Source organism: Mus caroli, unplaced genomic scaffold (assembly GCF_978045245.1).
Source record: "Mus caroli unplaced genomic scaffold, Mus_caroli_1 scaffold_9, whole genome shotgun sequence".
Lineage (NCBI taxonomy): Eukaryota > Metazoa > Chordata > Mammalia > Rodentia > Muridae > Mus > Mus caroli.
The window spans coordinates 65,794,119-65,817,379 of record NW_028227264.1 but is presented as its reverse complement, the minus strand read 5'-3'; the positions used below and the strand labels follow the sequence as shown (position 1 = coordinate 65,817,379).

Genomic DNA, 23,261 nt, shown 5'->3' with positions numbered 1-23,261 from the left:
TGACTATTTTGGGTCTCATAATAGTTACATTGCTTAAAGCCCAAGAGGACAACCTCTCCAGTATTAAGCTGGTAAGGGTATATTGAAACCAAAAATCCATTCTCAAAGGGGCTGTCTTAATAAGGGTTACTATTGCTGTGATGAAACACCATAACCAAAAGCCAGTTGGGGAGGGCCAGGTCTATTTGTCTTACACTTTCTCATTGTAGAGCACCACTGAAGGAAGTAAGGGCAGGAACTCAAACAGGGCAGGAACCTGGAGGCAGGAACTGATACAGAGACCATGGAGGGGTGCTGCTTACTTGCTTGCTCATCATGGCTTGCTCAGCCTCCTTTCTTATAGAACCCAGGACCATTTACCCAGGGATGGCACCATCCACAATGGGTGGGGCTTTCCCCCATCAATCACTAAATAAGAAAACGCCCTATAGGCTTCCCTACAGCTTGGTCATATGGAGGCATTTACTCAACTGAGGCTTCCTCCTCTGATGACTCTAACTCATGTCAAGTTGACAGGAAACTAGAGAGTGCACTGACCTTTGGTAGCATGTCAGGCTGTGCAGAGCACAAGTTTCTCTTCTTTAACAACATGCAGGTATACCTCACCCCACCTCTGCCTACAGATTCGCTTAATTTTCATTCCTTTCTCCCTTGTCTCCTCAGATTAAGTTGGTGAAGACGGAAAAGGAACCAACTTAAGTTCTTTCCTATCCCAACCCTACATCCACAGGTCCACAGTTTAGCTTCTTAAACTGTGGGCTGTAGGCTTAGATTTTTCAAAACCTACTTTAATTTTGGTTCTTTAACGCTTCGACTTCCCTCCTAGCCCACCACCCACCAGAGGTAGGGAAAATACAGGTTAATAGGGAACAGGAATTGTGGGCCTATTTATAAATAGTTCTTTGGGGGTGATTCCAATCTTCATCGTCAGCAGTCCAGTTTACTAGCAAAACACCAAACACCAGTAAGCAGTAGCAGCTGGATCCAGTAGAAACTGCAAGGCTCTGCAGATCACCAGGAGTCCAGAGAAGCGGCAAGAAGCAGCCAGAATACCACCAGAAGTTCTTCGGTGTGCTTCTCTCTAAGAAGTCACAAGCGGGGGCTGGTGAGATGGCTTAGTGGGTAAGAGCACCCGACTGCTCTGCCAAAGGTCCGGAGTTCAAATTCCAGCAACCACATGATGGCTCACAACCATCCGTAACGAGATCTGACTCCCTCTTCTGGAGTGTTTGAAAACAGCTACAGTGTACTTACATATAATAAATAAATATTTTTTTAAAAAAATTACAAGCGAAGATCAGCGAAGAAAAGAAAGCAGGGCAAACCCATGCAAGAGCATCATCAGCGAAGACCAGCATCAGGGAAGCCCAACGGTGACTGGCAAAGAGATGCAAGAGCCAATGCAGGAGCATCGTCCACTGCCTGTTGGGTTATACTTACACTCTTTCCAAACGTCAAGGGTCCTCTTAACCATACCCTCCAGCAAAACATCACACGCCCTTTCAGCAGGCAGCTTCCAGAAAAACATGACCAAATGTCTATTATCAGCCAAACATCCTCGCGTGTCTGCTTCAGCCAAACATCCTCTCGGAAGACAGTTTCCAGAAGACCATCACACGACACAACTGAATCTCAAACAAAACGATAAAGTTCCACTTCAGTGGGTTGTCACCCAGAAAGAGTTGAATAATTGAACGTAGGGGGTGGGCATTAAAAAAAAAAAAACACCACCACCACCACCAACAACAACAAAAGGACCATGTCAACAGTAAAGTTTTTGAATGCACAATGACCAAACATCACTTCAAAATCAAAGGCTTAATCAGGCCAAGGCGTTTCTAGCAGTGCTCACTGTGCTGCACTGGATGGCTGCATGACGTCATTGCAGCCTTGGTTCTGACCATCTGTGAGCATTCTGCATGCCGTCACACCCCACCCCACCAATGAGCATTGTGCATGCCGTCACACCACGTCCCACCAATGATCATCCCACATGCCGTCACACCACGCCCCACCAGTGAGCATTGTGCATGCCGTCACGCCACGTCCCACCAATGATCATCCCACATGCCGTCACACCACGCCCCACCAGTGAGCATTGTGCATGCCTTCACACCACGCCCCACCAGTGAGCACAGCCCCAAACACCATGCTCAGAGTCCTGCCTGCCACGTGTTATAAAAGGACTGCAGTGTTTTTTACTGTTCACACCGCTTTTTCTGCTCTTCTAACACGATGGCTTAACTAGGGAAAATGGAGGCTTTCCATGCTTTCAACCAGTGTCCCTCAGCGTGTTTCAGATTAGTCTCGATTATATTGCTGGGGTTTAAAACTTGCTATGTGCATTGCTGACTTGAGTTTCATTTAAAAAAAAAAAAAAAAGAACAACATTTTGATGTAACTTCTGGGCTAGTATTAAGGTGGAATGCTCGGTGGTTTCTGACACAACCCTGAATGCACTTCTGCCATTTTGTGGTGCTCTCGGCGCAGGCAATTATGAAACAAGATTATGCAGCAACTCTGAAAACAGTTGGATGAAGCTCTCTGTCCTTCAGTATTAAACATTCAACCAAGAGTATTCCTTCATGTAAAGGTAAATAAACACACCCATCCCATTACATGCAAACTTGCTTTCCACTTTAATGGGTGTTAAAAATTCACATGGATCCCCAAGGTTTGTTGTTGTTGTTGTGTCCCCCACCCCCACCCCCACCCCACCCCATGAGCTTTTTAAGACCTGGTCTCACTGTGTAATCCAGGCTAGCCCTCATCCCTTGGTGATCCTCCTGCCTCAACCTCTCAAGTGATGGGATTACAGGAGTGAGCCACCACACCTGGCTCAAGAATTATTTCAAAATAAATGTCTTTATAAAGTAATATCAGTAAACATTTGGCTTATATATCTAGTTTATGTTCCTTTATACCCAGAAGTGGAGTAAACATTTCTATCACAAAAGAATCACAAGTGGTAAAAGATCTACAGAATTAGCCAGAAAATGATGTCTTATAGCTTGTGTTCTGGTGTAATGGCCACCTAAAGTCAAACCCAACACCTAAAGTCTCTGCGCTTAGAATCTGTAAGGAGACAGCTTACACGCCAGAGGAAGGAGAGTCCAGAGAGCCAAACGAAGCAGGAGGAAAGGAGTTCCTGCACAAGATCTTAGTGGAGATGGCCTGCGTTAAGGGGCCTGTAATGATGCCATTTACGTAAGCAAAATGGAGAGAGTATCTGCGTTTGGCTTACCTGCCTTGTGCTCATAAGGGCCTCTTTCTCTATGTTGGCTCAAGGAGACTCTAGATGGAAACAGGAGCATCATCTCCCACAATCCCACAGGGGCGCTCTAATGAAGTCAGGTGACACCCAGACACTCACAAAGCCAGGCATCCAATTCTTCTAATTTGGCAATTATTTTTCTTATAACTTGGTATCTGTTCATAATATTGGATGAGAAAACGTGTTTTAAAATCTGGAAAGGAATACGAATACAATACGAACCCTGAATATTTAAGTACAACTAAATATAGTCTAAAGATGTGTCTAAAATGGGGGAGACTTTAGCAATTTATTTACTGTCTTCCAGCAACCCAGAGTGATAAGAATGTGGCACTCTTCCACCCGAGTCCCAGTGTGACCAAGAGATGGACACAAAGGGCTGTAGAGAAAGATCTGTGTAAACGTTGAGAGGTTATCTCGTGAATAAAGGAAAATCGGTCACTAATGAACTGAAGGGGAGAAGAAGAATTAAACTCAAAGAGCAGCCTACTCTCAAGGGCTAAGGCAACCCTAGCCAAGAGCTGGGAGCTAAACCGACAGGGGCGGAGGCTTTGCAGTGGCTTTCTCGTGAATGAAGCAGCTTGACAAAAAAAGAATGTGTTTTATTTCTGCTTCTGTTTGCTTCCCTCCTTTCCTAAATTTAATAGCTGTGGGTAGAAGGTGGGATGTCAGCTTTCACAGTCTTACCTATCACCACAGAGTTATCTGTCAGCTTGGGAAAGGGAGAATGTAGAGAGTCTACTTTGAAAGAGATTGCTAAAGCCCGGAAGACCCTGCTTGCTGGACCTGTGAGGCCAAAGCTCTGTGCTCACACCACCTCTTGTGTCTCCCTGGGATCATTTCATCAAGTTGGGATTCTCTAGGCTTGCCCAGCAGCAATCTTGCCTGCTTATAAATAAATAAATAAATAAATAAATAAATAAATAAATAAATAAAGCAAGCAAGCAAGCAAGCCAGCCAGCCAAGCCCCTTCCAGCCCACAGCTCTCTAAAGGTTTCCTGCTGTAATTATAACACACTCTAACCCCCTCCCGCATTTGTAAAGCATTCATAAACTTGTCCTTGCCCAAATCTCTGCTTTTATCTCCACACAAGACAACTCCCGGGCTGGAGAGATGGCTCAGTGGGTAAGAGCACCCGACTGCTCTTCCAAAGGTCTGGAGTTCAAATCCCAGCAACCACATGGTGGCTCACAACCATCCATAATGAGATCTGACTCCCTTTTCTGGAGTGTCTGAAGACAGCTACACTGTACTTACATATAATAAATAAATCTTTAAAAAAAAAAAAAGACAACTCCCAGTATCTCCAAAGCCTTTCTCTTCCCTTTCTATCTGGTAGGAATCAGGTTCTTTCTGATCTGGCCAGTCCTATTGTGACAGGCTGTGTCCTATCACAGGTCCTACAGCTCCTGGGTGGCATGGATAGCTTTAAGCAACCTCTCTGTGGACTTGCAGGACCAGAGAGCCTTGCTGTTGTATAACGTGACATTCTCAAGCCCAAGGAGACTCAGCATGAAATGAGAGGCTCTCAGGCCAACGCTGTCAGAGTGACTTTGGGAGGGTAACACTACTCCGTTTGCTTGCACACAGAACTGTCATGAAGTGGAAACTTAAGCCTTTTTTGGAATGTTGGTTGGACAGTGTTTTGTTGGGGGCCAACATATAAAGGAATGTTTCGTTAAAGTGGATAGGTGTGAAAGGTTAAGGCAGACTCGTGAAGGAACGTTTCACTAAAGCAGACATAGGAGAAAAAAATGTTCTGTTAAAGCAAATATGTGAAAGGACATGTGACGAAAGATTTATTAATGACATATATACCGGTCTGCCTTATATTGTTTACCTGAGCTGTATTTGTTGGGATGTCATAGAAAGAAACACACCAAACACCAAAAAACTTTTGGTGGTGTATTATAGCTTGTTGTCGATTTTAAGGACTGGGGCTGATTGGATATTCATGCTGAGACAAGACCTGCATTGAGAGCCTAGCTGAGGCTAGACCTGCATTGAGAGCCTAGCTGAGGCTAGACCTGCATTGAGAGCCTAGCTGAGGCTAGACCTGCATTGAGAGCCTAGCTGAGGCTAGACCTGCATTGAGAGCCTAGCTGAGGCTAGACCTGCATTGAGAGCCTAGCTGAGGCTAGACCTGCATTGAGAGCCTAGCTGAGGCTAGACCTGCATTGAGAGCCTAGCTGAGGCACAGAAGTTACGTGATGCGTGGAGGGTATGAACAGGACTCTACAGAGTGACCGAGACAGAGCTTGGCTTACCGGTACAGCTAGCTCTGCAATGCTTGTGGGTCTCGAATCTTCACTGATCTTTGCTTCCCTGAGAGAGCTACAGCTGACAACTTCTGGTGTTCCTGTTGGCCCCTCCTGCTGACTAGAGCAGCTGTCTCTACTAGGTCCTGTCACCACTGCTGCTAACCCGACTCTACCAAACTAGACTACTGATATCTCCATAAAGTACTTGCGAGTAAATCAAGCTGCCGCTGCCTACTAACCAGTAAACTGAACTACATATTTCCAAACAACACAGTGCAAAGTTGCTCCAAGGAACCGTTCTAAACTGGTCCACTTCCCCGTTTCCTTTCTTTTCTACTCCCTCAGGTAGGTGGTGGGTTACAAGGAAGATTAAAACTTCTCAAAACCATCATTGAAGATAAAATTTAAAGAACTTAAAAGTTATGCTGTCGTGCATTAAAAAACACCTTTTATCTGAGTCAGACATCACTTCAAAATAAATTATTAAGTGTATGGGTGCTTTGCCTGCATGTAGTTGTGCAATTCATGTGGCAGTGCCTGAAAGGCCAAAAGAGACTGTCACGATCCCTGGGACTGGCATTAAAAGATGTTTGTGAACCATCACATGAGCGCTCGGAATAGAACCCAGGTCCTCTGAAAGAGCATCCAGTGATTAACTGCTGAGGCTCTTAACTGTCATGCTCTGATAGTTTTCCATAGCTACTTTTTTGAAACTTGGGATAAACCCCTGATAACTGAATGCAAAGTAAACCCCACACACAAGCACCAGAGCATCCAATGGCCCTGCTCAATTGTCTCTGAATGCTTACATCAATAAGAAATCTCCCATTCCGTGTCTCTGGACTGCAGAACACCCTGCTCTGCTGACTGTCTGCTGCTGTAACACTGCCAGACTGAGGAGTTTATAAATGAAGTTATTTCTCGTGGTCTGGAGGCTGGGAAGTCGGGGAACATGGGGCCATCTGGCAATGCCCTTCCTGTTATAGCTTAACATGACGGAGGGTAGTATGCTATGTCTTAGCAAGACAAGTGTAGTGTCACATAGTGAGAAAGACAAGCATGCAAACTCAGTTGCTATCTTCTTATAAAACCACCGATGACATCATGGGACTACATATCAATCTATGTATCGCCCAAAGGACTTTCCTGCTATCATGGATGTATCGATTTGGGTATTGCGTGGTCATTGTATGCTTAGGGGTGGGCACAGTTGCTAGTAAATTCCTTGGGAAACAACACCTTGTCTCTCCTTGTTCCTTGTTGAGCCTCCAAACACTAGATATTTTGTACCCACTAGATATTATTTATTGACAATATATTCCACATGTCCCAAACTTGTTTCCTGCCATGCATTTTCCTGACTTTCATTACCATTTCTTTTTTTTTCTACCCTTCTTTTGGTTTTCACTCTGCATACCGAAAGACAGAGAAATGAAAAATAAAGACTATTTCTAAAGGCCATGAATACAGACTCCTGCTCAGCTGTGCTACTAGCAGTGGGGTAGAAAAGCCAAGCAAAGTGCTTCTGGTGGGCAAACCCACTAGGCTCAGTATCCTCTTTCCTTGGTGCAGCTCTGAAGAACAGCATCAAAGGGAACTGTGAAGACCCTGTGACTTATAAAGTACCACAGGCCGACACCCACTGGGTCTCCAAAACTTCAACACACAAAAGATTTCTCGTGCAGATTTTAATGTAATTTGGGAAGAGCCCTTTGGACAAGCACCCCCAGTGTTTCCTATGCAGGTTGTCTGAACTTGTATCAGCTAGCAGATGAAATATGAGGGCCTGAGAGGAGCCATTACTAAGTCAAAGCAAATAAAATAACCTTGCAAAGCTCTGCTCTGAAACTGGTAAAGTCCACATTCCTGTTTCAGTACTCACTAAGTGCCTAAACCTATTGGTCTCTAAAGGGTAACTTGTAGCCACTGAAAATCTTAATAATACCTATTGTCCAAAGGCATCATTGGGCATTTGCACAAGTATCTAATCTTCCAATTGACAGATGAAACACAGCTTCCTTTATGTAATTGCAGACAACTATTGGGGGGGGGGGGCATGGAAATCAAACAGGCTGTATGCTGCTTAGGTCTGTGCTCTTTGCTGTCTGTTTTTCCTGCTAACTACTCTTTAATACAAGTAAAGCCAGTAAGCAAAAAAAAAAACTGTATGTGAAAACAAAAGAACTGTCTCTTAAATATTCCTTACTTTACAAATAAACTGCATGGGATTTCCTTGCATGATGAACTTCGATAGTGCATTTAAAGATGGCACACCACCAGCTTCTAAAACACAAGTAATCTGTTTGTTTGTTTGTTTGTTTGTTTGAGACAGGGTTTCTCTGTGTAGCCCAAGCTGTCCCTGGAACTCGCTCTGTAAGCCTCGAACTCAGAAATCCGCCTGCCTCTGCCTCCCAAGTGCTGGGATTAAAGGCATGCGCCACCACTGCCCAGCTCAAACACAAGTAATCTTAAGGATCCATTTACGTAGCCAAATAGTTGCTCTTGCGGGTCGGTCGCTTACTGTGGAATGTAAATGGGGTTGGCTCACCATTTACATATCTCACAGTGACATCCCCCCAACATGGGTGCTGAACCTCGAACCACTTCAGTGGGCACCTCTCGACCAGAATTCTATCCTTCACCCCAATACTGAACTAGAAGCCCTGGGGTGTAACTTCTATAATCACCCTTTAAGCTACCAAGGGACTTTGGGTGAGAACCTAGGACTCAGAAGTCTGGTTGCACCAAACCCAGCATTCTTTGGATGAATGAACTGAGGACTTGGAAAGGCACGGTGTGCAGAAAGCCACAGCTTGTGAGCACAATAAGCTGCAGAAGTTACATCCTTGTGTCCCTTGGTTCCTTTTACACCAATTCAAACTGTGTTTCATTAAGTTACACTTACGGCTTTTCCAAATGTGCACCTGCAAATTAATCTCTCTCGTGTACAGGCGGGGAATAATACAGTCAGTGCCTATGTCTTAAAAGTTTCTGTGATAATACTCATTATTTAATGTATTTAACAAGGTACCTGGAATACCACACTTACTGGCTAGGATGCAAACCACCCCCCCACCCCCCCCCACCCCCCACCCCCCCACACACACAAAGCCTGCCTTCTTAACTGAAGAGGATTTCCTGGGCCACTGCAGTTATAAACCCATGTTTAACTTTGAAAATCCAAGAAGACCTTAAATTCAAGGGTAAGATTTAAACTCATAATATCTACTATCTTCTTTTGCCAGCCACCACCTACGTCTGCAAAAAGTCCAGAGAATAATCACTCTGCGGTGACCTAACTTCATAAACCAGCCCGATGCTCTAGAGACTCATGACAGCGATAATCTATTCTGACAAAACGCCCCTTCCCCCTCAACTGGTGTTTCTCGGGAGCCCCAGGGATGGATAACCACTAGTATACAGAACCCTTGGCTGTAGCAAATGGCCTCTCAAAGCTTCCCGCTATCCATGAGTCAAGGAGCAGCGTCATCAGGCCCAGAGGCAAACAACAGCTGCGCACAGCTGTGCTGGGTGACCGCTTTGGTTACCCGCCCGACCCCATTCACCTCCTAAGAAACAGAAAAGTAGACAAGCGCCATCCACAGATCTCCACGGTGCACACAGTGTGGCCTACGAGCAGCTAAGGTTGACCCCGAAACCTCATTCCTAGGGAGCAAGGGTCAAAGGTGACACCAAGTGACCCAGCAGGCCCTAGCGGCACTAGAAGGTTAACGACCCTCTTGCGCCGTTTTTCCCAGCGGCGAGAAGCCTCCACCAGCTGCCGGAAGTATGTCACCCCGACTGCGGGGATGGCGGGAGTTGTAGTTAAATAGCTATATCTCTTGCAATAATAGTTAAGTTTTATCAAACAAGCAAACACCCTGAGGCTCTGCAAAAGAACGCGATGCTCGCTTTCTGCCAAGTTCTTTAAAAAATCCTGGTTTCCTCCGCTCCGCAGGACGAGTTCATGCCCCGCGCAAGCGCAGGCTCGGACTACACATCCCAGCGTGCCTTGCGGCGCTCCCGCCGCGCCCGGCTGTAGTCGTTGGTGTGGGCCGCGTGAATGGAGCTCCGCGCGTGAGGCAGCGCCTGGCACGGCCCGCGCCAGCGCCAACCTGGGCCCCGGAGCGTGAGTGCGGGCAGCGGCCGTGCGCGTGCGCACTCGCCTTCGCGCGCGGGCAAGCGCCCGACCATTGGCGCGCTAAGCGGGCGACCGTGCAAGGCGGCCCCGCGCGCCCCGCTGGCCGGTTGTTGCGGGGAGATCTCCCGCCTGGCGCGGGGGCCCGCGCGGGCAGCCGTGGCGGCCGCCGGAGACCGCAAGGGGCGGCGCAGAGGCGGAACGGGCCGGCCGCGAGCCGCGCAGGAAGCGCCAAGCATGCCCCGCGACAACATGGCCTCCCTGATCCAGCGCATCGCTCGCCAGGCGTGTCTCACCTTCCGCGGCGGCTCGACGGGCTCCGAAGGGCCGGCGCCGGGCTTCCCGGAGAACCTGAGCCTGCTCAAGAGCCTGCTGACCCAGGTGCGCGCCGAGGACCTCAACATCGCGCCGCGCAAGGCGCTGCCGCAGCCGCTGCCCCGCAACCTCCCGCCGGTCACCTACATGCACATCTACGAGACGGAGGGCTTCAGCCTGGGCGTGTTCCTGCTCAAGAGCGGCACGTGCATCCCGCTGCACGACCACCCGGGCATGCACGGTATGCTCAAGGTGCTGTACGGCACGGTCCGCATCAGCTGCATGGACAAGCTGGACACGGGGGCCGGGCATCGGCGGCCGCCGCCAGAGCAGCAGTTCGAGCCCCCGCTGCAGCCCTTGGAGCGGGAGGCCGTGCGACCGGGCGTGCTGCGTTCCCGGGCCGAGTACACCGAGGCCAGTGGGCCCTGCGTGCTCACTCCACACCGGGACAACCTGCACCAAATTGATGCTGTGGACGGGCCAGCTGCCTTCCTGGACATCCTGGCCCCACCCTACGACCCGGACGACGGCCGGGACTGCCACTATTACCGTGTGGTGGAGCCCATCAGACCCAAGGAGGCTTCCGGCTCTGCCTGCGACCTTCCCCGAGAAGTGTGGCTCCTGGAGACACCACAGGCCGACGACTTCTGGTGCGAGGGAGAGCCCTATCCAGGCCCCAAAGTCCTACCTTGAAGCTCCTGCCGCCCGGGGAACTGTGGGCCAAAGATGTACCCTGCCCTGCTCAAGAAAGGCCTGGCTGCCCTCTACCTTCCATAAGGGCTCTTCTCTCCGCCCCCTCGCCTGGACGATGGATTTACTGGAGTGACCAGCGCCACATCTTGAGGAACCTTGGGGAACAAGGCCCACTGGAGTACAGCCACCACCGGGCACGGTTATGGGGGTGGGTGGGCGGAAGGCTAGGTTGATTCCTGGTATCGTCAGTGCCACCAAGGCTTTGATTTAAGGGAACCGGGCAGGGACCCTAAAGCGCTTCCATCCTAAAGCCATAACGAAAACATTTTTGTTTCTCATTCTCTACAAAATACACTAAGTAGTTTTGAATCCCTCTTCCCTTCGATGACTCAGAGTTGTTTTCTCTCGTGCCCACGATGGCCCCTTAATAGTTTAATTTATTACTGATTGTGCATGACCTTGAATTGTTTTTGTTTTCTTTTTTTTTTTTAGTTATTCGTTTGGTTAAAACACACACACACAAACTACTCAGCATCTAAAGTGAGGAGTTCTGAAAAGACATCTTTCTAGCACTGGGGTTCACCCTCATAACTGTGCGGTTGAGGACGATTTCTTTCCTCCCCTGGCTTGGTAGCCACTTCTGGTGTACTCAGGTAACCTTTAGTAAGAAGCTCACATAACGTGAATTCTCTTGTCAGGCCCTTACAGCTCATCTTTCCCTTGGGTCTCAAGATCTGTCGTTTAAACAGATTTTTTTGTTGCTATTGGGGATTTGCCTTTAAAGCAAAGACGATTATTATCCTCAGCTGACTTTTTCCTTGACGTGCTTCAAAGATGATACAATAATTATGTGTTTTCTAACCAGACGATTCAGAGGAGCTGAATCTGCTATGCTTCCAAATAACTGAATGTAAAGGCCCTGGCCACCTGTTGAATTCCATACTCGTATTTACTTCCAGCTTCTTCCTATGAAAGAAGAGAAAGATACTCTTGACTGGTTTTTTGGTTTTGGTTTTTGGGGTTTTTTTGCGTTCTCTGCGGAGGGAGCCTGCAGAGGAGCTGTGTGGTTCCAGCTGTGCTGCCGGAGATAGCGTCCCAGCACTCCCTTAAACAAGAGCCAGTGCTGGCTACTACTGCCTTCTCTTGCAGGAAGAGGTAGAAAGCATGTAGTACCCTGGAAGGGGCTCTGGATGTAGGCTGCTGGCTAAGCAAGCAAGAAGCCCTGGGCTTAATCCTCAGTACCACATAAACCAAGTGTAGCACACAGCTATTGGCCCAGCATTTAGGAAATATAGGCAGGAGGATCAGAAGTCAAGGTCAGACTTGGCTACATAGTGAATTTGAGCAGAACCGTGGATGCATGAGACACCATCATATAAATGTGTGTGTATACAAAACATATGAATATGTATATATACACATTTACATATGTATGTACACACACACATATGTAATGGATACATGGAATAGATGCTTGAGAATTTAGCCATTTAGGGCACCAAGATTGGAGACTAAAACCTATGCCAACACTTGCAGCAAACCCTAGTGCTGCTGCAGTATTATGGCTGGCGGAGGCTCAGTCCCTTTACCATGTTTACAGATGTGTCTATCGATTCTGGCCATGGACCACCAGTTTCCCCTGTTTACTATGTATAGGATTCCTTTTTATCACAGGCCTTTTCATAAAGACAAACTGTAGAAATCAAATGTGCCCAGCTGTCTTCTAAGCTCTCCTGATGGCTCATGTGGCAATAGAATATAATAATATCGGCAATAAATGGAGACTTACTGTCATGGGTGACAAGTGTTTGTTGACCTGGTAGGGAAACTGCTTTTGACTCCATGTATCCAGGTTACACATCCAGGCTGAAGGGGTGTCTGTTCCCAGTGCAGTCATTAAAGTGGTACGAGACAGCAAATTATTGATGGCTTGGCTTGTGGCTTTTTGTTTGTTTCATTTTGATAAAAATGAGAACAGGCCAGTGGAAACCTGCTTTAAACCTGACACAGGAGCAACACCCAAACACGTCCACCATGGCTGCTAGAGTTCAATTTCTTTCTGATCATGTTCTTTAAAATGTCTTTGGATCCTCTCGAAGCAGCTCTTTGAGCCACTCGTATGAACATGTAGATAGGAAGTGATGGTTTTAGATTTGACTATTTTCATAGAATGGTAATAATGAGTATGGTTTTCAGCCACATACAGATTTTGAATTGCAGCAAAGGTTGATTCCTTTACAAGGATGGTTGAGAGTCATGTGTACTCTACAGCATACTCTGGAGGTCCTTTCATGGAGCCTGTAGAAGTCTAGCCTGGAATTGGGCTAGTAATAACAATTATTATGAAGGCCTTCATTGCAAAAGAAGGAGGGGAAATATTAAAGGTTTGTTATAAGCAGTTTGGAAGGAAAACCTTAAGGTGCTTTTCAAAAGAGTAACGAAATTGTTCTGAGCTAAAACAGCAATACTGTGTTCCTCATTAGTTCAATAAGAACAGTGAAACTGTCATTTCACTAATAAACTGAGTAAACTTACGGTGAAAACAGTAATACGTTTTAATGAGCCACTTGAGAAAGAATATGCTCGTTACTAAGATAAAATGTGCAGAAAAATCCTTGCACATCTATGCATAACCTACTAGCTATAACTTCTGCTGTTGTGTTTCCCTGTAGGTCGGCAATATAGATTGTGGTCTAGAAAGTAGGATAAAAGGTACCTTCTCCTGTCCTTAGCAAAGACCAATGAGCACAATGGTGTTAAGTCACTCAACTGTTCTGACGAATAATAAATGCAATAACTAGATCCTGGGAGAGACGCTGTCTGTCTGTCTGTCTGTCTGTCTAAATACACTGAACCTTTTCAACCTTGTAGTTCTATCAGTGACCAGTTATATCGATATAAGATTTTCATACCTTCCTACTCCTTTGAGAATTGATGGGTTTACGACCACATGCTGCTGATTACATTAAAAAACAAAAAAACAACAACAACAAAAAACCTGCCTTTTAGGTAATGTGTTTTCTATGTTAATAGGAGTGAGTTCTCTTGAGTTTTTAACATGACTGTCAAAATGTACACCTTCCCTTCCCCCCTCCCTCCTTGCATTGTTTTGTAGATTCCTTGAACTTGACATCTGGGGTGAACCTACCTGCTCTGATGACAAATGAGTCAACTGCTTTAGCTCTCCTGTCCTGCCCAGCAGAGAGACAGTTACCCCCACTTGGGCACTCTGCCACTCTCCTGACAGCGTTTGCTGCTCTACCGCAGGCCTGAATTCAGAGTGTAGGGTTATACAGAACCCAGATTGGTCCATTGCGCTGAGGTTTCTGCTGTCAAAGGAGATCATTTCTTAACAATACCCAGTCTTACAGTGCAGGGGTGTTTACGTTTCTGAGTAAAATGTGTGTACTTACGGGAAATAAAAGCATGTTGAAAATTATGTAGAAATAATGTTGCTTATTGCAAAGCGGAGAAGGGAAACATTACTATTACTATTTTAATTATTGTAGAAAACTCACAGTTTATTCCATAAGGTTGTACTGTATCAAAAGCCAGTGACCTACGGATCCCCAAAGACCAAGAAGCGGTTTGTTTTCTTGTGAGTGGTCTTTGAAGCAAGCCGACTGAAAATACATCTGCGAGTATTTAATGTCTAATTACACTATTTTGCTGTAACAGAAAAGGCTGCTTTTGTATTTAACCTAAAGAAAATAACAAGAAAAAACAAAGTCAATTTTTATCTAAAAGGAAAGAAAATATTAAGGCTTAAGTGTTTTCATCTCTTTTTTGTCTTAGTAATTCGATGGTTGCCATTTGGACTGGCAACATTTAGGAGTCTGTCTACCTGCCTCCACACACATGCTGAATTGTTCCAACAGTTGAAAACTTTTATGAAATGATTTGCCTCGGTCTCGTTAACAGTTAGGATACGGATATTAAATAATCTGGCTTGAGGAAGTTATTTAGGTTTCATCAGCTGTTATACAAAGCAAACCATCCCAGGCATGACTCTTTTAAGGAATCTCTCTGCACAAAACCTGAAACATTTGGGGGGGTTCGGGGGAGGGATTAAAAGAACCAAATTTACCATTCTGTGGTGATTTCTTAGGCAAAAATTTTAAATGTCATGAGAATTGACCTGAATGCTTTTAAACTGAGAAAGTTGGTTAAAGATACTGGGTATGTAAGTATCTGGGGACAGAAGCAGAAAGGGTAGCTCTGAGCATTCAGGTGTACTGAATCTTATGGCTTGTTGGGGAGGTTTGCTACCACACCAGGATGGAACTAATTATATAACCGGTGTGCTTTAGCATGGGGAGTTCTTTTTGTCTTGTTCTTTAAGTGATGTTTAGTCTTGCTTTTAAAATCCTGGCTTGGGTGATCTTGATTGAATGTGGTCCAAAATTAAAATTTTAAAGATGGCTAAAACCTACAAAATTTAGGTGTGTACTATCTTTAAATAATGAAAGTTTTGCAGGAGAAAGTTACCACGATGTGGTGTGGCTTTATAGTTGCCGGTATTGGATAAGTAACAATAATAGTTTTGATAGTTGACAAGCCCGAGTCCAGTGGGAAATTATAAGGAAACCATCTCACACTAAAGGTTTTGATATTTCTATTTAGGAGTTCTGGAAAGAAGTTTCTATACCCATGAAAGGGGGATAAAGGAAGGAGATTGGGGAGGGGCACTAGTGGCCTCCATAAATTGAATCTCCTATCCTTGTGCTGTTGAGGGCCAAAGATGTGACCACCACTGTAAAATACAAGCCCTCAATTAGTAGCCATCAGCCTCAGGGACTTTACAGGGACCAGAAGCAAGGGAGGGGTTTTCTGTTGAGGCTGAGCAGTGTGACTACACCCACAGATTACATTGCATAAGGAGCAGTGGACATTATAAATTTTGAGGTCCAGATTTTCAGAGTAAAGATGCCAACAAGCATAACACAAGTAGGTAGGTCAGATGTTTTTGTGTTTAAAAGAAAATCAAAAGGTTCCCAGTTTAAAAAAAAAAAAAAAAAAAAAACCTTAAGAGTTTTATAATCTGGTGTCTTGGGGGAGGCAGCTTACCTAATAAGTTTAGATTGCCTTGGAGTTTTACAGCCTCGTGTCTACCTATCTTAAGCTATTTTGAGAATCATTTCTAGATCCACCAAGCTTGGGACAAATGATCCCACCAAACATGGGCAACCATCTGAGATGCCAGGACTGGAGAGAAATGAGTCCTGGGGTAATTCCTGAAGCCGTCTCATTCATGCTGGCATCAGCGGTGTCTGAGCAGGTTTGATCTGAAGGAATGATAGCTCTTTGAAAAAGTTTCCTGTGGTTGTAAGATTAATCCTGGAACTCAGAAAGTCATTTCTAATTTGACCACGCTGCCACACTTTCCACAAAGCCACAACTCAAGTTCTAGGCCGTGGTCAGAGTTCTGAAAGCAGCTCTGGGGGTGTCATCTTTGAGTGGGCACTTGCTTGTAAGTATTTATTTTCCAGAGCCCACTCAGGAGCAGAGAGAAGCTATAGGCTGTTACAGGGGACAGAACAGTGAGTCAGAAGGCCTCCTCACTAACTCAGCGGGAAATCCCTGAAGACTAGCTAGGGCTTGTTATCCACAGGCCAGCAAGGGAACATGGAGGGCTTGTGCTAAACCCCTCACACTAAAGCGGTGTTTGTTCCTAGTTCTCAGATGTCAATAACTATTTTAACTCCACCCAGTAAGTACTTCAGAAATGATTTCTGCAACCAGAATATTGTTGAAAAGTATTTATTTACACCATAGTCAATAAGCCATCCATTATCTGAACTCCAGTTAGTGGTTTTTTTTATGTTAGAATAGATTGTTTATCTCTCCACAACTATTAAGAGCTACTAACCAAACAGATCAGCGGCAGTGACACTGAAGCACATTCCCACCTGAAATTTGACTACAAAGGTAACACGTTTAAGTCACAAAACAGAGCATACAAAAATATACTTTCTAAAAAAATTCCAAATATTAATAGGCAGAAATATACAGCCATACTTAAACCCAGGGAGTGATTTCTCTGTTCCCATAGTAAGGCATCCTGTACACATGCAGACCCTGTTAACACTGCCCACATCACACAAGGCACAGAGGACACTTGCAACACCACTCACTGCATGCATCCTATGTACGTCCCCCTTTAAATAAGTTAGTTAACCTTTGACTCATTTCAAGAGATCATAAATGCTTTACATTTTTTTTCCCGAAGGTTCAGAACTCGGAGAGCAGTGCACATCAAAAATACACAAAATCTAAATGGATATACACTGAAAAAATAATCTTTGTTCCTCAACAACAACAAAAAAAGGAGCCAATATTGCTTTGTCCTGCCCGACATTGCACTTCCATTCTCTTGAGTTTTTAGGACATATTGCTTAAGGGTTGAGATGGCCAGAGAAACCTCCATTCACTGCTCTAGGGCCAGAGTGCAGCAGCCAGGATGAGGCTCTGCTCACTGTACAACTCCCCACCCCCACCCCCAAGTCAGTCCCAAGCCATTAAAGTGCCACATCAGTTTTGCTTTAATTTAGTCTTTTCCGCTGTCCTCGATCAAAGGAATCAGCAACTCCCAACCTATTGTAGAAAAAGTCTCAGAGCAACTGGCATCCAGGGCCAAAGGAAAGGGCTAGCAGACCATAGTCAGACATCTCTCAGTCAGGGTCAGAGTGCAGCCCTGTAGGCCAGGGGCCCTCACCCACCCCTCTTCTTGCTCCCCCATTTCTTGGGAGTGGCAGTCAACTCCCTTCAAATGGCCTAAGTTTTCAGAAGGCCGTCCGCGAAAAGGTGGGACAGAGCTGGGCTCCATCAAGGTCCTTTGCCCAGGATCACGGGATCATGGGGAGGAACAGGGAAGGGTGGTAGTGTTTGCAGCTAGGACGGAGGGCCTCTGGGGCCTGGAGAAACTGGTGTGTCAACCAGAGCTTCATCTCAAGGTGTCCTGGTTCGAGAGGTGCAGGAGGCCAGTGGTCCTCCAATGGCGCTGTTACCGCACAGGCTGCCTCCGGCCTGCGAGCCCCCAGGACCAGAGGCTGAAGACTGGGCAGATGCAGGTGCAGAGGGAGCACTGCTCTTCCGTTCCTTTTGCCGAAGGTGGATCTTGGTGTGGCGCTTCCTTTCGTCACTCCTTGCAAACTTGCGGCCACAATAGTCACAGGCAAAGGGCTTCTCCCCGGTGTGGGTTCGGATGTGAGTAGTAAGGTGGTCACTTCGGCTGAAGTTTCGCATGCAGATCCGACACTGGAAGGGCTTGTGGCCCGTGTGGATTCGGATGTGCCTGGTCAGCTCATCAGAGCGTGAGAACCTCCTGTCACAACCTTCTGCTGGGCAGGGATAGGGCCTTTCGTGCACTGGCGTCTTGCTGGGCCTGTTGGGGTACTTTCGAGGTCGCAGGATGGGCCGCAATGGCAGGTGGTGCGGATTATAAGGGGTGGCAGTCACTGCTGCAGACCCGCTGCCAGGCAGCCGAGGTCCCTCACCGCCTCCACTTGCTCCTGGTCCAGTGACTCCAGCACCGGGACCCCCCAGAGTAAAATTACGGATGGTAGAGAGTGGCGTGAGTGGAGGGGGGACCCGCAGGGAGTCCAGAGGACAGGGAAACGGCTTTCGATCCGGGCCAGCGGCACCGTGTGGATCTCTCTGGCATGGAGATGGAAAAAATCCAGGATAGTCTGGGATCATAGGAATGAGACCTGGGTCCATAGCTGGCTTGGGGGATGGGTAGGAAGGAGGTGGCTGGTAGGCCAGAGAGGAGGTGGAAGTGGTGGGTGGCGGCGATAAGAATGCTGAAGGATCCTGGTAGAGATCTCCTGTACAGCCCGAATAAGGAGGAGGAGGTGGTGGCGGAGAGTACAGGTGGTCCAGTTCAGGCTGAGTCTGGGACATGGTACACACACCCAGGGGTCCCGTGGCCAGTGGGTTGGGGGAGGCGGAGGTGACGCTGGAGGAGGCTGTGGTTGAAGCTGGAGGGGTGACCCCTTGCAAGATGCCCGCACTCACAATATTGATGATACCTTCTGGGTAGCAGCTGGCACCAGGGTACTGTGGGTCAATGGAGAATTTGCCCATGTAAGTGAAGGTCTGGTTTCTAGGTGCAGAGATGGGAGCGAAGCTACTCGGATACGGAAGATCCAGGGGTCTCTTCTCTCCAGTCATGTCAATGTTGATCATGCCATCTGGGAAGGGAAAAGTCAGGGAAAAGGTGGGACAATGAGAATACAGGCAAGAACTAATTCACATACATGCATGCTGACGCGCAGGCACACACACACACATGGCAATCCCCGTTTCATGATTCCAACACTACAGAGCAACAGGTGGGGAAACTGAGGCCTGGAGAGACAGTAAGAAGTTAGGCAGAGTCTGGAACTCAAAAACTGTATCTCCAAGAAGCAGGGCATGCCCCTTCCTGCTTCCATCTCCCGGCCATCTGTGACTCTAGTCCCCAATAAAAACACCCAATAGCAGCAACAATATCAAACAATTTCCCATCTGCCTCGGACTTCTCTCCCACTCCTTTGCCTTGTGGTCTTACCGCCGAGGCAACCATATAGACGCCAGTAAAAAGAGCCGACCAATCAATCCCAGGCGGTACAGAGAAGGTGCCAGCCGCGAGAGAGGGGAACCCCAGAATGGGTAAGTGGGTGGGTGATGTTCTTGCTGCTAATTCCTGGTGCCACCTCCCCCTCCCTCTCCCGCTGCGCTTCAGCTGATGACTGCCAGTGTGAACCCGGGCAGCGGAGGAAGGAGTCTAGGGTTCCCTTCCCTCCCAACATCCTCGACCAAGCCCGACACCCGCGCATCCCTGCCTTAGCCTAAGACTAAGAGGCTGGGCTTCTAGGAAGGCGCGGGGGCTGAGGAAGAAGACTTTACACAGCATCCCCAAGGAACCTGGCGCACACCGGTGCCAGCGCGGGCCTCCCTACGCATTCTCCTTGCCGCTTCTCGCTGTTACTTGCCCTGCTCCGCCGCCTCGGCTTGTTAACCCTGTTCACTTTGGGGCGATGCGCAAGTTGGGTGGTGCCTCCCAGCCACCCCAGAAGCGCAACGCGCTTGGGAGATCCTCCGGGAGTGGGCTCTGCCCAGAGAGCGCTGCCCGCGCGCTTCCTAAGCGCTCCCCTGCCACTTAGCTCTCCAGACGCGCAGCTCTAACCCGACTGCTGAACTTTCCCATCTCTTTAACCCTAGCCCAGTAGCGCAGAGTCCGGCTGATGGACCTGCTTCAAGGACCAGGAGACGATGCTTTAACCCTGCGCCTAGCCAAAGCTGGGCGCGCCCGGAGCTACAGGCATGCGGGTGGCTTTTGGTGACCAGGTGCATCTGCCGGCGCGCACGGCTCGGGAGCCCTAGTCTACCTTTTTCCGCTCCCCCTGCACCTACTCCCAATCTTCAGAGCCAGTGTGGTCAGCGCCGTCCACCTCAAGTCCCCATTCTCCCCTCCAAGTCCCCCACACCCACCGCTCCCCACCCACAAGCTCCGAAGAAGACACGCGGCTTACCTCCCGCCACTCCGTTCATCTGGTCAAAGGGGCCTCCCAGTTCACCATTGGGGAAGATGGTCACCGACGAGGCGGCGAGGTCTTCCACCGGGTAGAGGCTGTCAGGCAGCTGGTGCATAAAACCACTGAGAGTTACTGGGATTTTGTCTACGGCCTTGGCGGTCATCATTTGCTCCTCGCACAACCTGGAGACCCAACTCCCTCGCTACCTGGAGCGCCAGAGAAGCCGTTTTTTTTTTTTTTTTGGAGAGGGGTTGAACTGAGCCTAGGATGGTATCTCCTTTTGCCCTCCACACTTAGAAAAGACCACCACAACACATACACACACACCAAAAAAAAAAAAATCTAACAGAAATAAAACTAGCAACCAAGTTGTTGGCTTCTTAAAGAAAAAAAAAATGTCTATCCGTCACTGACTCTCTCCTGCCTGTGATCCGGCTGTTGGGGAGCCAAGAGTTGCTGGTGTAGTGTTATTATAACAGTCAGTGTGTCCCCCTCGCCCAGCTATTAATCAATCGCTGCTCTCTCAGACGGAAAGTGTTAGGCTCGGAGTATTTATGGGCAGGTCTTCAATACCCGTGACGTCGCTGCCCATATATGGACTGAGGAACAGGGCTGGGCCTGGCAGCTTTTGCCGTCACATGGCCAATTTGCATACGGGCTTGGCTGCGCGGGCTCCGCTGAGCTCGCCAGGAACGATTTGTAGCCGGTGGACAACCGCCCGGGTCTGGGGCTCTCGGCCCCTGCCTGCAGCGGGGACTCCGGACTGCAGAGTTCAGCGGGAGGAAGGCGCGAGCACCGACCCTGGCGCGGCCGCCGTGGGTTCACCCTCGGCGGCCGCGCTGGTTGCTCTGTCTCTTGGGGCGGGGAGGAATTCCGGTTCTCCGAGACTTTCCAAAAAAGGAGAAGATCCGGTAGTGGCGGCTCCGCCTCCCCGGCCCTTGTTTGGGAGCCATTCCGGAAAATTAAACTTCGGAAAGAAAACCGAGCGCTGCCGAGACACTACAGTCAAACCCCTCCTTCACTTTCTTGGCAGCTCAAAACCGCAAGCAAAAGAAAAAAAGAGAGAGAGAGACAGAGAAAAAAAGAGAGAGAGAGAAAAAAATTACCCGCACTCACGGAAGCTGACTGCCTTTTTCTGAATTACACGGTGGAAAGTAGTGTCTGGTGATAAGAGTAAATGCGGTCTTGCTTTTTTGGAAAGTCTGTGCTATTTATACAGGAGTGAAAACGGAACAGGTCTGGGCTGTTTGTTTGTTTAAGTATTTTTAGGTAACTTGAGGGTAGGGCTTAGGGTAGAGAATGGAGCAGAAGAGCTGCGGGAGCTTCGGGGAGAAAGATCCTCGGCCGGAGGCGCCCCCTCCCTCTGCCCGCGCTCTCCCCGCCCCCTCCCCTCCAGCTGCTGCTCAGAGCGGGCGCCCTTCCCGGCGTGTCTGGGCGGTCCGCTGCGTGGGGGCGACCAGATGGAGGCTTGGACACTCACCCTGCCTGATGCGCATACACACACACACGCACACACACACGCGCGCGCACACACACACACCACGCTCGCTCCACTTCCGCTACACACTCTCCCTCCTCCGCTGCCCTCTTACAAACCCACTCAACACACCTTACGCTACACACTACACACCTCCTCCCTCTTGACAGCGCGCGTGTGTGCGCCTGCCTGCCTGCCTGGCGACAGTCAGGATATCCTAGGAAGACACTGTCTTCATCTTCACAACTCACCAACACCCCCCCCCACACACACACACACACGGCGGGGGGTACATCCTACCACCCGCGCCTAAGGTCTACCCCAGGAATAGTCCCCCCCACCCCCTTGCTTAGAGCTTCCTCTGCGCTGAGTGACAACAAATGGCACAGTTTCTGGTCACCGTGGCCCCCACACTTGTTTTCCCCTGCAAATAAATAAGTCAATAGATAAACAAGCCCTTCCAGTAGAAAACTTCCTGTTAAATGACCAAACACTTTTAAGAGAGCTAAAATTGCTGGCCCTCCGGACACTCGGTTCCCACCTCCCCCACGCGCCCAGCCCGCTTCCGATGCGCTCTGGCTGCGGCAGGGTACCCAAGCCCGAGGCTCCAGGATCTACGTAGCTTGGAATAGCCGACGCAAGCTGGGAAACTGCCCTGCCCTTCTCAGCTTCAAAGTCCCGCAGAAAAGGGATCCAGGCCGGGCTAGGCTGTTCTCTTTCTTGACCCACGCTACCCGGAGCAGCGAGGATCCCCAGCGGGCAGGAGCCACGGCGCCACGCCGTGGAGGGAGCGCGGCGCTGCAGGCGCTCTCCCGCCCATCACCTGCGGTGCCCGCGGCCGCAGCGCGCCGGCTCCTGCCCTCTTGGAGTACGGTGGTCAGGGGAGCCCCAGTGCCACCAGGAGCCGGCTTGTCGCCGCTCTCTGAGCAGCGCTGTTCTACTCGTGCCAACCGTGAAAGTTGTTCTCCCGGGAATGGTCCTCGCCATGACTTCAAACGCCCAAAAGCATTATCTGGGAAAGTTTCTCGATCGTGCTCTGCGCGCGATCTCCTTTCCAATTGGGGATCAAATTCAAAGGGGACAGGAGAGGACGCTCAGCGAAACCTCTGTGGGTGTCCCACCCTCTTAAAAACCCTGCAAAGCCCTGTTTCTAAGAGAGAGGGGGGAGAAAAGGAAGAAATAGCCGCGCTCTTACCACGTGCGCCAGCCCGCTCCGCCTGCGCTCCGGCCAGTCCCGCGGCCCCCGCGCTGACCACAGGCAAGACGACGCCTCGGTGGGGAGCCCGACTCTCATCTCCAGCCTGGGTCGGGAAGAAAGGGGGGGTCGGGTTATGCAAATAGAAGTCCCGGCGGTGGGGCTCAGGTTATGGGTCCCCCACCAGCCCCAGAGGTGAAGCACCCACCCGCGCGGGAGGCGCGGGCCCTGGCGACTGCTGGAGCTTCGCTGCCGTCGGTGCACGTGGGCGGGAGGATTGCAGCAGCCGCCCCTCTCCCCCGCGCTGTCACCAACCCCGCGGGCTGCCGCCTCGCGCCGCCCCGAGGGGGAGCTCCCGGGCGGCGGAGAGAACGGGGAGCAGGGAAGCC

At 48.9% G+C, this 23,261-nt stretch overlaps 3 protein-coding genes across 5 annotated transcripts in view; 1 reads left to right on the top strand and 2 right to left on the bottom strand.

Moving 5' to 3' along the window:
* LOC115032114 (uncharacterized) overlaps positions 1-9,334 on the bottom strand; it is a 50,485-nt gene extending 41,151 nt beyond the window's left edge. For all 3 annotated transcript variants that reach the window (XM_085842855.1, XM_085842854.1, XM_085842858.1), the window contains exons 1-3: positions 9,103-9,334; positions 3,245-3,429; positions 1,441-1,631 (exon numbers count right to left, since the gene is read on the bottom strand). The gene's annotated coding sequence lies outside the window, so the exon portion shown is untranslated. The remainder of the gene's footprint in view (positions 1-1,440; positions 1,632-3,244; positions 3,430-9,102) is intronic.
* Positions 9,335-9,567: 233 nt separating this feature from the next.
* On the top strand, positions 9,568-13,490 carry Ado (2-aminoethanethiol dioxygenase). Its single transcript, XM_029482836.2, has one exon. The coding sequence runs from the start codon at positions 9,912-9,914 to the stop codon at positions 10,680-10,682; it is 771 nt and encodes a 256-aa protein (XP_029338696.2). The 5' UTR covers positions 9,568-9,911; the 3' UTR covers positions 10,683-13,490.
* A 3,723-nt stretch (positions 13,491-17,213) lies between these two features.
* Egr2 (early growth response 2) lies at positions 17,214-22,971 on the bottom strand. Its single transcript, XM_021175071.2, has 3 exons — positions 22,873-22,971; positions 20,198-20,306; positions 17,214-18,874 (listed from the first exon to the last, which is right to left on the bottom strand). Exons 1-3 carry the CDS (start codon positions 22,969-22,971, stop codon positions 17,631-17,633), a joined length of 1,452 nt encoding a protein of 483 aa, XP_021030730.2. The 3' UTR covers positions 17,214-17,630.
* Between the last annotated feature and the right edge of the window lie 290 nt (positions 22,972-23,261).

Bases quoted from the DNA above. Each gene is read 5' to 3' on its own strand.
- Ado (XM_029482836.2), top strand. From the start codon at position 9,912: ATGCCCCGCGACAACATGGCCTCCCTGATCCAGCGCATCGCTCGCCAG.
- Egr2 (XM_021175071.2), bottom strand. From the start codon at position 22,971: ATGAGAGTCGGGCTCCCCACCGAGGCGTCGTCTTGCCTGTGGTCAGCG. The intron at 20,307-22,872 runs GTAAGAGCGCGG...TTTATGCACCAG, and splicing joins GGAGCGGGCTGGCGCACGTG to CTGCCTGACAGCCTCTACCC. The intron at 18,875-20,197 runs GTAAGCCGCGTG...TTCCCTTCCCAG, and splicing joins GATGAACGGAGTGGCGGGAG to ATGGCATGATCAACATTGAC.